At 37.4% G+C, this 17,543-nt stretch overlaps 1 protein-coding gene across 2 annotated transcripts in view; it reads left to right on the top strand.

Moving 5' to 3' along the window:
* KIF11 (kinesin family member 11) overlaps window positions 1-11,855 on the top strand; it is a 47,456-nt gene extending 35,601 nt beyond the window's left edge. Inside the window, exons 18-22 of one of the 2 annotated variants that reach the window (XM_014862944.3) lie at window positions 3,638-3,917; window positions 6,095-6,317; window positions 7,562-7,713; window positions 8,666-8,782; window positions 10,424-11,855. In XM_014862944.3, coding sequence (XP_014718430.3) covers window positions 3,638-3,917; window positions 6,095-6,317; window positions 7,562-7,713; window positions 8,666-8,782; window positions 10,424-10,555 — 904 coding nt within the window. In that variant the 3' untranslated portion in view covers window positions 10,556-11,855. Of the gene's footprint in view, window positions 1-3,637; window positions 3,918-6,094; window positions 6,318-7,561; window positions 7,714-8,665; window positions 8,868-10,423 lie in introns of both variants that reach the window. The other variant, XM_044754111.2, reaches the window with a different exon arrangement.
* The last annotated feature ends 5,688 nt before the right edge of the window (window positions 11,856-17,543 follow it).

Here is a 17,543-nt window from a genome sequence, read left to right as displayed (position 1 = left end):
TTCTTTGTCTTTAGCTTTTAGAAGTTTGATTATATTGTGTCTTCTTAGGTATTTTGAATTTATCCTTTTGGGTTTGCTGAGCTTCTTGAATCTGTAGACTTATGCTTTTGACCAAACTTGAAAATTTTCATCCATTATTTCTTTGAATATTTTTCAGCCCTATACTTTTTCTTCTCTGCTTCTAGGACTTTGATGACACTAGTGTTAGATCTTTTATTATGGTCTCACAGGTCTCTGAGGCTATAGATATATAGTCTATTTTCTCTTTGTTGTTCAGATTGAGTACATTCTATGATCTGTCTTAACATTCACTGGTTCTTCCTCTGTCATTGCTAACCTAACTGTTGAACCCATTCAATGAGGTGTTTTATCTCAGTTATTGCATTTTTCAGTTTTACAATTATTTGCTTCTTTTTTTATCTTTTATTTCTTTGCTAAGATTTTCTCTTTTTTTCCAGAAGTGTTTTAATTGCTCATTGAAACATTTTTATGATGGCTGCTTTACAATTCTTGCCAGATAATTCCAACATCTGAATCATCTCAGTGTTGGCACCTGTTGTCTTTTTTTATTCAAGTTGTGATTTTCCAGAGTGGTTTTTGATTGTATGTTGAACATTTTGGTTATTGTGTTAGGAGATTCAGAATCCTATTTGTCTTCTTTTTTAGCAGGCGCTCATTCTTGTTTAGGTTTAGCATGCAAGTCCTGGCCCACTCTTGTGGGCTGTGGTTCCCATGACAATTTAATTTTCAGAGCCCTTACAGTGTTATTCTGGTATGCTTTGTTTGCATGCCCGTATGAGAAAAGTTTGCATTCTGCTTTTGATGGATGAAGTGTTCTATTCATGTCAGTTATATCAAGTTGATTGCTAGTGCTACTCAGGTCTTCTATATCCTTACTGAGTTTCTGCCTACTTATTCTATCAATTAGTAATAGAAGGGTGTTGAAATCTCCAACTATAATTGTAGATTTGTCTTTTTCTCTTGTCACTTCTATCAGTTTTTGCCTCAGATATGTGATGCTCTGTTGTTAGATGCATACCCATTTAGGGTTGATATGTCTTAGAGAATTGACTCCTTCATCATTATGTGATGTTCCTTTTTATCCCTGATAATCTTCCTTGTTCTGAAGTCTACTTTGTCTGAAATTAATACAAGTACTTCAGTTTTTCTTTGATTGCTATTTGCATAATATATCCTTCTCCATCCGTTTACTTTTGGCCTAAGTCTTTATATTTAAAGTGGAATTTCCTGTAGACAACATATATTTGGGTTTTGTTTTTTCATCAGATTTAACAGTGTTTGACTTTTAACTGATATGTTTAGACCATTCTAAGTATTGATATAGTTGGCTTAAAACCTGATAGTGTGGGGCCAGCCCAGTGGCACAGTGGTTAAGTGCACATGTTCCGATTCGGTGGCCCAGGGTTCACTGGTTGGGATCCTGGGTGCTGACATGGTACCGCTTGACAAGCCATGCTGTGGTAGGCGTCCCACGTATAAAGTAGAGGAAGCTGGGCATGGATGTTAGCTCAGGGCCAGCCTTCCTCTGCAAAAAGAGGAGGATTGGCGGCAGTTAGCTCAGGGCTAATCATCCTCAAAAAAAACCAAAAAACAAAAAACAAACATTTAAAAAAAAAATCTGACATCGTGCTGTTTCTTGTTTGTTGCATCATTTGTGCTTCATTATTTTCTTTCCTAATTTAATTTGAACATTTTTATGTTTTCATTTTATCTCTTCCATTGGCTTGTCATTTATACTTTTAAGATTACCTTTTTAAGTGGTTTTTCTAGGATCAATAATATACATTTTAAAATAATTTTAATCCACCTTCAAATAATTTGCTGTTTCATGTGTAATGAAAGGACCTTAGAACAGTATATTCCAGATTCCTCCTTCCCATCTCTTATGCATCGTTTTGATATATTTTACTTTTACATATGCTGTATACACCCAATATACTGTTAGTCTGATTGCTTTATCTGTTTTCTTTTTTAATTTGGCTACTAGGAGATTTTAGATTAAATGCTTTGCTCACGTGATAATTTTTTTTTTTTTAGATTTTATTTTTCCTTTTTCTCCCCAAAGCCCCTTGGCCCCTGGTACTTAGTTGTATATTTTTAGTTGTGGGTCCTTCTAGTTGTGGCATGCAGGATGCTACCTCAGCATGGCTTGATGAGTGGTGCCATGTCTGTGCCCAGGATCCGAACCGGCGAAACCCTGTGCCGCTGAAGTGGAGTGTGTGAACTTAACCGCTCGGCCCCAGGGCTGGCCCCTCACATTATCTTTCTATTGAATGGTGCTGTTCTAGAATTCTAGCTATTCCTATCCTTCTACCTCCTATCATCTGTTTTTTGATCCTTTTGTTGGTCCTATTCATTTTATCATGTTCCATTCTAAACTCTTCTTTCTAGATTCTGAATCTAGAAAGTGTTTCCCCACTTTTTATCCCCAGTGTCTAGACTTAAGGATTTCTGGATTCTTCCATAGTTTTGAAGGGAACACTGGAGTAGGATTGAACCGGGGAGGGAACTATGATATACTTTCTTTAAGGCCTGTGCAAGTCATTTTTTCTGTCTTCCTGACATTTATTGTCTACACCAGTGTTTCTCAAAGTGTGGTCTAGGGACCCTGTAAAAGAATCAGCCAGGAGTAGGGCCCAGGAATCTAGGTGAGGTTTATGTATAATGAAGTTTGAGACCCACTGCCTTTGGCATTTGGTGTCGTGGATTGTAGTCACTTATGAATAGTGATTCCGTAGGGGGATAGATTTGTGGTGATGGTCTCCAAGCTTACCACTTAAGCTTCTTTTCCTTTTTCAGTCATTTCTACTTAATCTGGAGTTGAACTTTGGTTTTCAACATATGTGCTTCCTCACTTGGTTTACTCATGTTGTGTACCATCTAGTGGTAATAGAAGGTAACTTTCATTCCCCACAGTTTAACTTTGTGGTCCTGTGAGATGACTTTCTATGCTATTGCAGGGAACCTTACTGAGAGAAGGAAGCCATCCGTGAATTTTAAATGTGTATTCTAGCTAACATTAGTTTTCTGTCAGGGTTATGTTACAATATACTATGTGTGCTATATGTATAGTTTGTCACACGCCAATATAATTTTCTTTTAATTATTAGAAAGCTTTTAGTTGAGTTTTTTTAAATAACATTTATACTTTTTATGATTTATTTTATGTCATAGGCAAGACAAAACTGCTGAAGAACAGAATGCCTGACTGGTTGTGCACAGTTAAGGGACTGGACTAGAGGCTGTAGGAGATGCCCTTAATTGACATAATCTAGCAGGAGGAATAAAACACGTAGACAGAGTTCATTTTAACAGCCCTGTAGTTATTACTCTGAGGTATAAAGTGAAGCATCATATCCGGAGGAGGGCTGGGAAAGGCTTTATGAGAAAAGAGACTGATAAGTCATTTAACGGCAGCTGTGATATCAATCTCTTCTGAAAAGACAATGGCCAAAGCATCTGATCTTAATGTAGAAGATTAATTAAGGACATGGGCTCTTGAGTCCGACTGCCTGGGTTCAAATATGCCATTTTTGAGCTGCATGATCTTGGGCAAGTTGTGTATCCTTTGAGTCTTAGTTTTCCATTTTAACAATGTTATTCTCTTTTCCTATAGGAAATCTAAGGGTATGATCAGCAAAGCAGCTTTTCATAAGACAAAATTTTGTGCTGATTCTGATGGCTTGTCACAGGAACTCATACATTTTAACCAGGAAGGTACAAAATTGGCTGAAGAGTCTGTGGAACACTGTGATAAACTCAGTAGCAACCTTGAAATAATATCTCAAGAGACTGGAGAGAAATGTGAGGCTCTGAACAGAAGCACACTTTGTTTCTCTGAACAGTGGGTATCTTGCTTAAATAAAAGGGAAGAGGAGCTTCAGAACTTAGTGGAGGTAATAACTTTGTAACTGGAACCTACTTTGGGGAGAATAGTGATAATCAGAAAATTAAATATTTTTGGCTAAGAACCGGTTTCAAAACAAATATTTTAAAATATAGTGTATGACTTAAAATTTTAAGTATAATAGCTGGTATGCTTGTATACGATCTTGTTTTATGTATATGTCTCCTTGATTTTGAAATTATTTAACACTTGTCTGATCTGTCCTGTATCTCTCCTTGGGTTTTGACTTGTTAGTTCCTTCAGTTAAGGGCACCCTGTCTTTTGATATATAATATCTTCCACTCATAAATGCTTTTTACTTTTCTCCAGGTACATTCAAACCTGTTATTGCTTTAAGTATTTCGGATGTTGTTCTGGTTACTCAAAGGATACTTGATAGGTTTGTGGGTTTGCTTGAACTTAACACTTGCGTGAGCCCTTTGTAGCTTGGTTTTTCTTTCTGTGCAATAAAAGGATTTCACTAATATTCTCAGGAATTACGTACAAGAACTTAAGTATTTTAAGCTATATAAGCTATTTTCACTAAAAGGAACCAGGGCTAATGGAGAAATAGCTGATTTCAGACTTGAAGCAGGAAATGTACCAGATAAGTCTAGAGATCTTGTCATACCAGAAAGTTAGGAAGGTATTAAAGATTAGTGGTGGTGTGTCAAAAAGACTTAGGAACCAACCTGATGACACTCCCCTGTTTAAAGATGGTATAATTTGAGAATTAACAAGGATAATTGCAAGGCCAGCCCAGTGGCATAGGGGTTAAGTTCGCATGGTCTGCTTCAGTAGCCCAGGGTTCGCGGGTTCGGATCCCTGGCACAGACCTACACACTGCTTGTCAGGCCACGCTGAGGCAGCATCCCACCTACAAAACAGAGGAAGATTGGCACAGATATTGGCTCAGCGACAATCTTCCTCACCAAAAAAAGAGAAAAGAAAAAATATTTGCTACAATAGATTGAAATACGTCAAATAATTAAAACTCATGAATTCAAAAAAATGTCAGTAGTCTCCTTTGGATTATGCTAGGGAAGCAATGCATTATTCTGAAAACTGATAAATAAAGGGAAACACTTGAGCATCCATCTCTTTTTTCCGAAAGAATTCTGTCTTGGTTTAGTAGGGTAATAAATGAATAAAAGTGTTTCATAGAAGAATCCCAGCTAATAAAATGCAGAAGAAATGATAGTTAGAATATCACCATTTTGCAACCTCTAATGAAATAACCCCTGTACACACTGATGACTGTTTATACCATTTGATCAAAAGCTGATGGAGAACTTTATAATTAATGAGATGGCCACACCCAGACCCACTGATTAATCTTAACATGAGAGACACAGCCAGGCCTTATGTGCTTTCAGCACCACCCATGAAATATTGTTGCCAAAAAATTAGACCAAGCCTTTGGATCTAACTAGTTTGTAGAGAATACAGAGGACAGATGAACATGAAAATACACCATAGAGATGCGATGACCAAATCCAGAATCTGAGATATTCAATAGAGCAAAGACCTGGTTTCTTCAACAACAAAAATTTTTTTCAAGGAAAAAAGTATAAGGACAGATAACCTGTATCAAAAGGGAGTTAAGACTAGGGAGCCTTAAATCCTAGTTTGCCTGGGCTAGTCCTTGTTTACTGGGGTAGTTATTAGATGGCCCTTTTCACTATGATAAGTATCCCAGTTTGGATGATAAATTATGTAGTCACCTACTTAAGACATATCAACCAAATCTAATGATAAATTCTGATTCAAATAAACCAATTGTGAAAAATATTTGGGACAATTGGTGAAATTTGAACACTGTATTAGACATTTGATTTAAAGAAATCAATGTTAAATTTCTTAGATGTGAGAGTGGTCTTAAAAAGCTCATAACTCTTAGAGATATATGCTGAGATAAATGAATAAAATGATACCGGCTTTGCTTCAAAATAATCCTGATGGGGAGGAGGAGTAAATGGCCAGTCTTGTTTGATCTATGCCCCATGTGTTGATAAATATTGAGGCTCAGTAGTGAATACAAGGGAGTTAATGATACTATTCTCTCTACTTTTGCATGTGTTTTTAAACTTTTATTGTGCAAGGTTGCAAGTAAGGGGAAATGATATATTGAGTAAAGCACTGACCACTTTCATTTTAACAATGAAAACTCATTTGCATCACTTACAGGTTGTAAACCAAGGTTGTGAGGCTTCAAGTTCAGAGATTACTGAAAAATTGAGTGGACATAAAGCAGCTAATGAGAACCAGCGTAACATTTTTCTTGGTCAGATAACTATTGATGAAGAAAACTTAATGGCACAAAGTCTAAAACTTAATGAAACCATAAAAGCTGGTTTGACTAAGCTTAATTGCTTTCTACAACAGGATCTGAAACTGGATATCCCAACAGGTACTTTAAAAGGGAAATATTGTTAAAATTTTTGAAGTTGCATTCAACCGTATACAGTGCCAGATGTTCAGAAAAACTAGGTCCTGCCATTGCCTGATAGGAATTTACCATCTCACTATAGTCAACTCAACTATGGAAAAATTAGAACCCTAAAATAGCTTTAATCAAACATTAGATGTTACGATATAGGTGACAGGTACTCCTAGAAATTGCGGCATCACAATTAAAATTTTACAGACATTCAGGGAACTGGCTTTGTTAAGAGAAGACATTTTAAAAACAAAAAGAAAACCAACCAAACATCTATCTAGCACCATTTGTAAAAGGACATTTTAATACCAAAAATAGTGGACTAATGTAAGTAAATAAATCGAGCTTAATGCAAAGCTCACCACACTGTGCATTTTCTTATGTGTACCTCTCATTTTCTTACGGACCGTTAGATTGGCATTTAGGAATCCCCGTTTTGGGAGGTCCAAGACCGCAAAGATCAGTGTGGGCTATCCTGACTCAGGGAAGCCTTCATGGAAGAAGGTAGAACAAGCTATTGAACACTGGATGAGTAACGGAGTTACTCATTGAATTGTGATGGTTGCATGCCCTGTAAACTTACTAACAATCACTGAATGAATTTTATGGTATGTAAATTCTATCTCAAAGCTTTTTTTTTTAATGCAACTATAAAAGGAGATGGTGCTACAGAATGTTAGTGTATTTTTTTCCCCAAGAGACCTGTAATATTTATTGTAAACTTTCAATGAAATTAGGAATATAAATGTAAGGGAAAAGGTAAGTGCTCGTGTAAATTATGAGAGCATGAGTTCATTATAGAGAAAAGTAACTGCTTAATCTTTAGCTGCCACCAAATTCACAGTGAAATGATTATCCCTGTCAAAGTGATCATGCTGGGAAAACTGTGCTCTTATTCCGATAATGCTGCCATTTCTCAGAACACTCTTGACTCCTTTCAGAGCCTACAACACATGTTTTGTATCTCCTTAGAGATGGAAAATTTCGTTATGCTAGGGCAAATCTTGAAAATAGTTGAGTCTATTTAAGTTGTCATGTTAGGAAATATTAGTTGTAAGCAGTATATGCCTGACAGGTGACAAGACTGATTCTCATGTGCGGCAATACTTTTGGAAGACAAATACTCATTGGAAAGTATTAAGTTCTTGCATTAAGAAAAATCTTATTCATATTGTACGTTTCAGTTTTCCCCCTTATTACTATGTCCACTAAAGGTACGACACCACAGAGGAAAAATTATTTATACCCATCAACACTGGTGAGAACCGAACCGCGTGAACAGCTACTTGATCAGTTGAAAAAGAAACAGCCTGAGCTGTTAATGATGCTAAACGGTTCAGAAAACAACAAAGAAGAGACTAGTCAGGTAAAATTTAAAGCATCATAATTTTAGAACTCTCCCCTAAACTCTTGATGTCATCGACTGCATGTGAAGAATCTGATTCTTTGCCCTTTAATCCTACCGTGTCTCTCATTAATGTTAATTTTCTGACCCTTAACCCAGTTTATTTTAATCTGGCCATTTTTTTATTATTAAACTAATAGATCATAATACTAGCCAATATTTATGTTGTGCTTATTGTGTGCCCAGATGCTGTTCTAAACACTTTACATATATATTTACTCAGTTAATTCTCTCAATAACCCTATGAGGTGGATGCTAGGACTATCCCCATTTTACAGGTGAGGAAACTAAGAATTACCTTGTCCCAAGTCACAAAGATGGAGTTGGAATTAGAACCCAGATAAGCTCCATAATCTGTGCACTTACCTATAGTAATTATAGAAAAGTTGGGAAATCAGAAAATAACAAAAGAAACTGTAATCTCATTATTCTGAGATTACCACTTTTTTTTTTTTTTTTGGAGAAAGATTAGCCCTGAGCTACATCTGCTGCCAATCCTCCTCTTTTTGCTGAGGAAGACTGGCCCTGAGCTAACATCCATGCCCATCTTCCTCTACTTTTTTATATGTGGGACGCTTACCACAGCATGGCTTGCCAAGTGGTGCCATGTCCGCACCTGGGATCCGAACTGCTGAACCCTGGGCCGCCGAAGCAGAATGTGCGCAGTTAACCACTGCGCCACTGGGCCGGTCCCTGAGATTACCACTTTTAACATTTTATTATAGGTATTTGTCTATAGGAAAATATATTAGCAATTATTTTCATTATTTTGTTGACTTTCTACTAATTCTGTTGAGGTTTAACTTTTATACAATGGACATTGTGTTATTTTCAAAGAAGAAAACTGCCTTTACTTTTGCAAAGATTTTTAAGCATTTGGACTTAATCACTCATCCAGCTTCTTATTTTTTAGGACTTGGATGAAGAAAAGGCAGTTCTGGGGCACACTATTGAAGAACCTCTAAGTCAAGAGCTGTCTGTAGATGCTGGTGTGGTTTGTTCATCAAGTGGTGGGGTTCCGTTTTTCCAGGTACCTGATGATATCCTATCAGATAACCCTTCCACACCTGATGCCAGTCAGTCGTTTGCTGTTCAATATAAAAGCATTGTTCTTGGTGGGTGAATGTCAGTCATTCCTTTGGATAGCTTGTTAACTTTTCTTTAAGTTATTTACACAAATATGATCATTGATCAGGGGTTTTCTATAGGATAAATAAAGGCAAAATTTGACTTAACCTCCATCCTCAGCGGTAATCTTCAACTACTATATTTCATCCCCTTTCCACTTCCTGCATACTCAGAATGGGTACTCAGAGGAGTCATTTCTCCTTTCCCTCCTGGAAGTCCTGGAGCCTGTCTCTGCCAATAATCAGCCCTTAAAGCTAAGAGGTCTAAAAGATAGAGAAACCGAGGCCTCTTGGGTTATGTTACTGATTTCTCCTGTCGGAGGTGTTCTCTTGTTAACTATTCCCCCATGTTTCCTGAGCTCCTTGCCTGCCTTGATCTTGTGTGGTTAAATCCTGCGACCTCCTACCCCTTTTAAACCCTGGTGGGAGTATGGCACTGTAAACTGCCTAGCATCCGTCCCTCTGTTTTGAAGTCATGAGCTTAGACAGAGTCTGTGAAGTACGGATTTCCTTACAGAGGACATTGATGTCTACATTTTACAGTTGCAGTGCTGTTTCTGATATGTGTATGCTTGTGCCTGTCTTTAACAGATTTACAGGTCTTTCCACTTTTCTGTCTTATAAAGTTAAGAGAAGAGAACCTTAGTGACTACTTAATCCCAGGTTGGAAATCCTTTCATTTTTACTGATGTGGCATTTTGAAGGCCAGGCTTAGTGGTTCAGCTATGGCAAGGAAATGCCTACAGTACCAGAAAAGGTTAGGAATCGGATTTTAGACCTTCAGCTGAAGTCCAGAAATTATTTTTTCCCAGATATGGGGAAGTTTTCTGGGTTTAACACTCTAAAGTTGATTTCTGATATGTCTCGGTGTTGATGACCAGGTCTACAGTGAATGTCACCAGTCTCTTAAAGCTCTCTATGGGCGAGTGTGAGGATTCCAGAGAAATGTAATTCCCAAATGAGAAATATGAAATAAGTTTTAAAAAATGTCTTGAGGTAGCCATATATCAGATTCTGCTTAAAATAGAATTGCCTTTTTTGTATAATAGCAAATCTTTTTTTCCCTAGAACAGGATTTCTCAGCAGCAGCACTATTGACATTTTGAGGTGGAATAATGCTTTATTGTGGTGGACTGTCCTGTGTATTATATGATGTTTAGCAATATCCCTAGCTTCTACCCACTAGAAGCCAGTAGCACCCCTAGCTTTAATAACCAAAAATGACATTACCAAATGTCCCCTGCAGGGCAAAATTGCTCCCTGTTGAGAACCACTGCCCTATAGTAAAATCATTGTGCCTTGGAAAATCATGCAGAAAATTCAAATCTCTTTCACCCCACTCTTTCCATTGGTGGTAAAATGAAGAAGGCATTCATTTCTACTTGCCAAACAAGTTGTTCTCAAATTTGTCCTGAGCCTTTTCTGAAGTTTTTCACGCTTAATTGTTTGCCTATAACCCAGAGAACTTTGAAAAGAGAGTATGTATCATAATATGTATCAAATGTTACTTTATACTGACTTAATTTCTTCCCTTAAATCCACAGCATAAAAAATCACATGGAAAAGACAAAGAAAACAGAGGCATTAATCCAGTGGAGAGGTCTAAAGTGGACGAGACGACAGAGCAATCTGTTACAAAGAGCAGATTACCATTACGAGCCCAGATAAATCTCTAGTTAACTTGAGGATTGGTGATTTTATTTTTAAGAAAAATGAAAAATAAAATCTATAACCTTAGAACTTGAGCCTTGTGTACAGATTAAAAACAAATAGAAAATATCAAGGCAGTACTGTAAATTTAGTTGAATTTAAAATGTCTACCCATTTTTCTGTCATCCCTCTAGTTCATTATGTATTCAGTTGGGTTTCATTTGGGATTTACATTGAGTAAATATGTATTTCTAGCTTTTGATATAAAATAGCCCTTTCATAACAAATGAAAAAATACTTTTCTTGTATTTTACTAAATAGCTATATAGCAGCCGCACTGTTCTTCTAGGCTTGAACTTACATAGGTCAGTGTCACCAGTGCTTGGTCTTGGGAAGGCCCAGCTCCTTTCTTTTCTTGCTATGATTATGTCTGTATTTACTTGCCTCCTTCCCTAGACTTTTCCGTTCTGCCTTCTCAGCTCACTTTCTTTTTTATTTGTCACCCAACCATTTGTAGAGCTGTGAAAGTGTATCTGTTCTTACTATGAGATAGCCAGAATTTTACCTAGGAATCTTTAACACTTTTCTGTGGTTCTCTCTCAAATTACTGTCAACAATAAACATAACCCTAGAAGTATCCCTTCCTTCAATATTTTTAATTTGTTTCCCCCTAGATGAGGCCTAACACATTAGCCCCCACAGAGTTCATACAAAGCCAGCTTCTCCAGAGTATAGATTGCTATTACAGGAGAACTACATACAGCTCTGATTAATGGCTCTGTGGCCCCATTTTGAGGCTTTTGTCTTATGCAGAAGGTCACAGTGATTTAAGGGCTTTGTAATGTTATTAATTATGACCATAACTTATATTCTTTGTTTACCTGATGAAACTTTGTTGTTCTTTGTATATAATAAAATATGTATATATATTTTTTTCTCTATTGAAATCTTAACCCATAGAAGGGCCCTGACAATTTTGATCCTAGCAGTCAAATTTCTGGAAGTTGAGACTTTTCAGCATGAAGAACCAGAACACTTAGAAGGAATTATATGCAAAGAATAAATTTTGTGCCCAAATCAAGTTACATGTATAAATTTAGAGAGATTTGACTTTGATAGCTAAGTAGAACCAAACCCTATTGAAGAGTTCGAAAAGGCGCTACTTCGAGGAACTAAATTTACTTTGCGGAAGTATTAATTATCTTAATAAAAATAATGATATAATTTCTCTGCAAAATCACTTGTCAACATAAGCTGTGGATAATACCTAATAAAATAAACTGCCCTCAGTAACTCCATGATTAATAAATTTGGTTTCTACATTAACTTGCTTGCCCCATTATTTCTTATTTGGCAGTGGGTTTGTTTACAGAGTTAAGCAAGTTGTAGTAAAATTCCTGAAATACACTTCCACACAGCTACCACCGAGGAAGAAGGGCCTTGGTAAACATCCCAGGCTTTCAGTCGCACTCCGAGGGGCTACACCTTAGTGTGAGATTGAGAATCAGCTGGGCCTCACAAGGCTGAAGTCTAGCTTTCAGGCCTCTCATGCCCTGGCTGTTAGAGTTCTCTAGGAATGCTAATGCAGTTAGTTTAACTGCCTGACAGAAGCAAAAATAAATGTATGGGGAATTTTAACATCCAGAGCCTTAAGTTAGCTCTACGTATTTTCATACACAATGTCAAGCACTCAAAACATAACCATCAGCAAAAACAGCAGGTAGCTTGAAGGACACATTCGTCCTCAGAAGTAAAAAAACCTTCAGAAACAACTTGGTCAGAACTCTGGAAAACAGGTTTACAGCAACCAAGCAAATGCTGACTCAAGAAGAAGGCAGCCTAAAAACTAGGAAAGCTTTTGGTGTTTTACTTGCCCTTGTTCCATTCCCCTTCCCAGCTCTGGGGTGGTCCTAAAGACAGACAGTAACCCACATTCTCAGAGTGGGACCCTTGTTCCATGGTCCTGAGGGAGAAGACAAGATCTTAATCTTAAAAAATTGGAGGCCAGCACTGTGGCTGAGTGGTTAAAGTTCTGCATGCTCCACTTTGGCAGCCCAGGTTCTCGGGTTTGGATCCTGGGTGCAGACCTCCACTCATTAGCCATGCTGTGGAGGCATCCCACATGCAAAGTAGAGGAAGATTGGCACAGATATTAGAGCGAATCTTCCTCAAGCAAAAAAAGGAGGATTGGCAACAGATATTAGCTCAGGGCGAATCTTCCTCACACACAAAAAAAGAAAAAATTGTTCCAACCTGAGTTCATCTAACTCAGAACTCAGGGTGGAAACGTGGCAGGCATTTCTTGAAAATACTGGGAGGCAAATGAACAACCTGCTACCACCTCTGGAAAAGGTAACAGTTGAGTTAAATAAAGGAGTGCCTAACGCCTGGGAGGAAAAAACGAGAGAATTTCTTAGGGAAATTAGGCCATTCAAAAACACCAAGGTATGTTGGGGAATTGAGAAAGCCATCCATGTGCAGGCCAAGTTGCATGCTTAGAAAAGACCTGAGAAGGCCCTTGCACTGCTGGCTGATCTCTAGGTTCAGCACAAGCAGGAAGTGAAGGCTAAGACAGCTTTCAAGTGGCCTAGCTAAGCACTGCAAGTGCCCTCCCAACGCGGCCAATCTGCAAATCCTGGGAGGATTTTTTCTTTTCTTTTTCTTTTTTTTTTTTAAGATTTTTTTTTTATTTTTTCCTTTTTCTCCCCAAAGCCCCCCAGTTCATAGTTGTATATTCCTCGTTGTGGGTCCTTCTAGTTGTGGCATGTGGGACGCTGCCTCAGCGTGGCTTGATGAGCAGTGCCACGTCTGCATCCAGGATTCGAACCAACGAAACACTGGGCCACCTGCAGCGGAGCACGCGAACTTAACCACTCAGCCACGGGGCCAGCCCCCTTCTTTTTCTTTTTTTAATTTTAATTCTCTTTTATTGATTTTTTGGCCACTGGCATTCAAGGAAATCTCTGTCAACACTAACTGAACACAAGCAAAAGGAAGAGACTATGTTAAGCCAAAGAATTGAGACTTTACAAAAAAACAGTTTAGAAAGTCACTAAAAAGCCCTGATGGTCTAGAGGTTAAGGTTCGGCGCTCTCACCACTTCAGTGGCCTGGGTTTGCTTCCCGGTTGCAGAACCACACCATCTGTCTGTGAGTTGCCATGCTTTGGTGGTGGCTCACATAGAAAAACTAGAAGGACCTACAACTAGGATATACAACCATGCACTGGGGCTTTGGGGAGAAGAGAAAAAAAAGGTTAGCAACAGATGTTATCTCAGGGTGAATCTTTCCCTGCAAACCCCCCCCCCCAAAACAAACAAAAAAAACTGCTATAGCCCACAGCAAGCAACAAAAACAAATCCTTAGGCATGAAGAATCTGATTTCAAGAATTACCACATTATAATATTCAAAATGTTCAGTTTTCAACAAAAACACCTAAAAAGCATGCGAAGAAACAAAAGAGCTATAATGGTACACTAGAAAGTATTTAATATAAAAGAGAGCAAGGGGCCAGCCCCAGTGGCCTAGTGGTTGAGTTCAGCACGCTCCGCTTCAGCAGCCTGGCTTCGGTTCCAGGGTGCAGACCTACACTGCTCTGTTAGTGGCCATGCTGTGCTGGTGTCCCACATACTGAAAAACAGAGGAGGATTGGCATAGATGTTAGGTGAATCTTCCTCAGCAAAAAAAATGTATGATTGCTGGAGTAATAGAGGGGAAAAAAATAAGAAAACATGCAAAATGGCAGACATAAATCCTTATCAGTAATTATATTAAGTGGATTAAGTACTCCAGTAAACAAGCAGAATAGACTAAAAAAACATGATCCAACTATATGTTGTCTGCAAGTGACACACTTTAGATTCAAAGACACAAATAGGTTGAAAGTAAAAAGGTGGCAAACGATACACCATGCACACAGTCACCAAAAGAAACCTGAAGTGGCTATTGTGATATCACACAAAATAGATTTGAGACAAAAATTATTACTAGATATAAAGATGGACATTTTTAGATGAAAAAGTATCAAATCCATCAGCAAGACATAATTATAAACATGTGCAATTAACAACAGAGCCGCAAATACATGATGCAAAAACTGACAGAATTAAAGGGAGAAATAGACAATAACAGTTGGAGACTTCAGTACCCCATTTTAATAATAGAACAATTAGCAGAAGATCAACAGGAAATGGAAGGCTTGAATAACACCAGAAGCCAAGTAGACCTAACAGACACTTATAAGACACTCCACACAACAACAGTAGAACACCCAAGTCTCAATAAATTTAAAAGGATTGAAGTCATACAAAATACATTCTCCAACCACTATGGAATGAAATTAGAAATCAATAGCAGAAGGACATTTGAGACATTCGCAAATATGTGGAAATTGGACAGCACACTCCTAAATAACCAGTGTATCAAAGAAGAAATCACAAGGGAAGTGAGAAAATACTTTGGGGTGAACGAAAACAAATAACATACCAGACATATGGGATGCAGACAAGCTGAGTAGTGCTTACAGGAAATGTATAGTGGTACCTGCCTATATTAAAAAATAAGAAAGATCTTAATAGCCTGATCTTCCACCTCAAGAAAGTTGAAAAAGAAGTGAAATCTAAACTCAAAATAAATGGAAGGAAATAATAGAGTGCAGGTAAATTAAATAGGGAATTAAAAAACAATAGAAAAAATTAACAGCTGAAAGAAAACAACTGATTGCCATCACAGAACTCTTACTTAATGAAAATATTTTTCAGGCATGACAGTGCATTAAAGGCATCTTATGTGTCTTGGAAATGATCATTGATTTTGTCACCAGCAACCTGGTACTGAAGGAAATACTAAAGGGTGTTCTTTAGGAAGAAAATGAGACCAAATGGCATCTCAGAGATGTAGGAAAGAATAAAAAGGGGCTGCCCGGTGGCACAGCGGTTAAGTGTGCACATTCCACTTCTCGGCAGCCTGGGGTTCGCCGGTTCGGATCCTGGGTGCAACATGGCACCGCTTGGCAAGCCATGCTGTGGCAGGCGTCCCACATATAAAGTAGAGGAAGATGGGCACGGATATGAGCTCAGGGCCAGTCTTCCTCAGCAAAAGGAGGAGGATTGGCAGCAGATGATAGCTCAGGGCTAATCTTCCTCAAAAAAATAAAAAAATAAAATAAAGAGCAATGGCAAATATAAACGTATCAGAAAAGATAAATAATCACTACAAAACAATAACAATGTTTTGTAGGGGTCTAAAATTTATATGAAATTAAAATCCTCAAGAATAGCACATATAGCACAGACGAAAGAAGGGTAAAAGTAGTTAGTGGGTTCTAAGATCCTTTGCTTGTCTGGGAGGTAGCAAAAATTCTAATATTAGACTTTGATAAGTAAAGTATAGTATTAAATTCAAAAAAACATATTCTATCATTGGATGGACTGGTCTATAAATGTCAGTGAGGTTGAGCTGGTTGATAGGGTTGTCAGGTCTTCTACAACTTTACTGATTTTTCTATCTAGTTGTTAATTAAAATGTTGAAGTCTCAAACTATAACTGTGAATTTGTTTATGTCCACTCTCAGTCCTTTCAGTTTCTAGCACCTCTGTTGTAAGGTACATACATATTTAGAATTATTACACTTCTTGGTGAATTGAACCCTTCATCAGTATGTAATGTCCCTCTTTATCCTTGGTGATATTCCTTATTCTAAAGCCAACTTTTATATTAACGTAGATACTCAGCTTTCTTTTGATCAGTGTTTGCGCAGTGTATTTTTTCCGTTCTTTTCCTTTTAATTATCTATGTTTTTTCTATTTGAAGTGAGTTTCTTGTAGATTGATTATAATTGCTTTTATCCAATCTGACAATCTGTCTTTTAATTAGTTTATTTAGACCACTTACATTTAACGTGAATATTGGGCTTAAATATATAATCTTGCTAGTTGTTTTTTATTTGTTCCCTCTGTTCTTTCCCCTCTTTTTCTGCCTCCTTTAGAATTAACTGAATATTTTTATGAATCCACTTTATCTCCATTAAAAATTTTGTTTAGTTGTTGCACAAAGGCTTACAATATACATCTTGAATTAACCATAATCTACCTTCAAAAAAAATTATACTATAAAACTCCTAAAAGAAAATATAGGCAATACACTCCTTGACATCAGTCTTAGAAGGATCTTTTCGAATACAATGTCTACTCAGACAAGGGAAACAAAAGAAAAAATAAACAAGTGGGACTTCATCAGACAAAGGGCTTCTGCAAAGCAAAGGAAACCAGGAATAAAACGAAAAGACAATCCACCAACTGGGAGAAAATATTTGCAAATCATATATCCAACAAGGGGTTAATCTCCAAAATATATAAAGAACTCACACAACTCAACAACAAAAAAACAAACAACCCAATCAAATAATTGGCAGAGGATATGAAGAGACATGTTTCCAAAGAAGATATACAGATGGCCAATAGGCATATGAAAAGATGTTCAACATCACTAATCATCAGGGAAATGCAAATCAAAACTACACTAAGATATCACCTTACACCTGTTAGAATGGCTATAATCACCAAGACAAAAAATAACAAATGTTGGAGAGGATGTAGAGAAAAAGGAACCCTCATACACTTCTGGTGGGAATGCAAACTGGTGCAGCCACTATGGAAAACAGTATGCAGATTTGTCAAAAAATTAAAAATAGAACTACCATATGACCCAGCTATCCCACTACTGGGAATTTATCCAAAGAACTTGAAATCAACAATACAAAGAGGTTCATTGCAGCATTGTTCACAATAGCCAAGACGTGGAAGCAACCCAAGTGTCCATCAACTGATGATTGGATAAAGCAGATGTGGTGTATATATATACGATGGAATACTACTCAGCTATAAAAAAAGACAAAGTCGTCCCATTTGCAACAACATGGGTGGACCTTGAAGATATTATGTTAAGTGAAATAAGCCAGACAGAGAAAGACAGTGTGTAATTTCTCTCATATGTGGAAGATAAACTAACATACGG

The sequence above is a fragment of the Equus asinus genome, chromosome 2 (assembly GCF_041296235.1).
Source record: "Equus asinus isolate D_3611 breed Donkey chromosome 2, EquAss-T2T_v2, whole genome shotgun sequence".
NCBI classification, from domain to species: domain Eukaryota; kingdom Metazoa; phylum Chordata; class Mammalia; order Perissodactyla; family Equidae; genus Equus; species Equus asinus.
The sequence above is the reverse complement of the archived record's forward strand: the minus strand, read 5'-3'. Positions and strand labels throughout refer to the sequence as shown.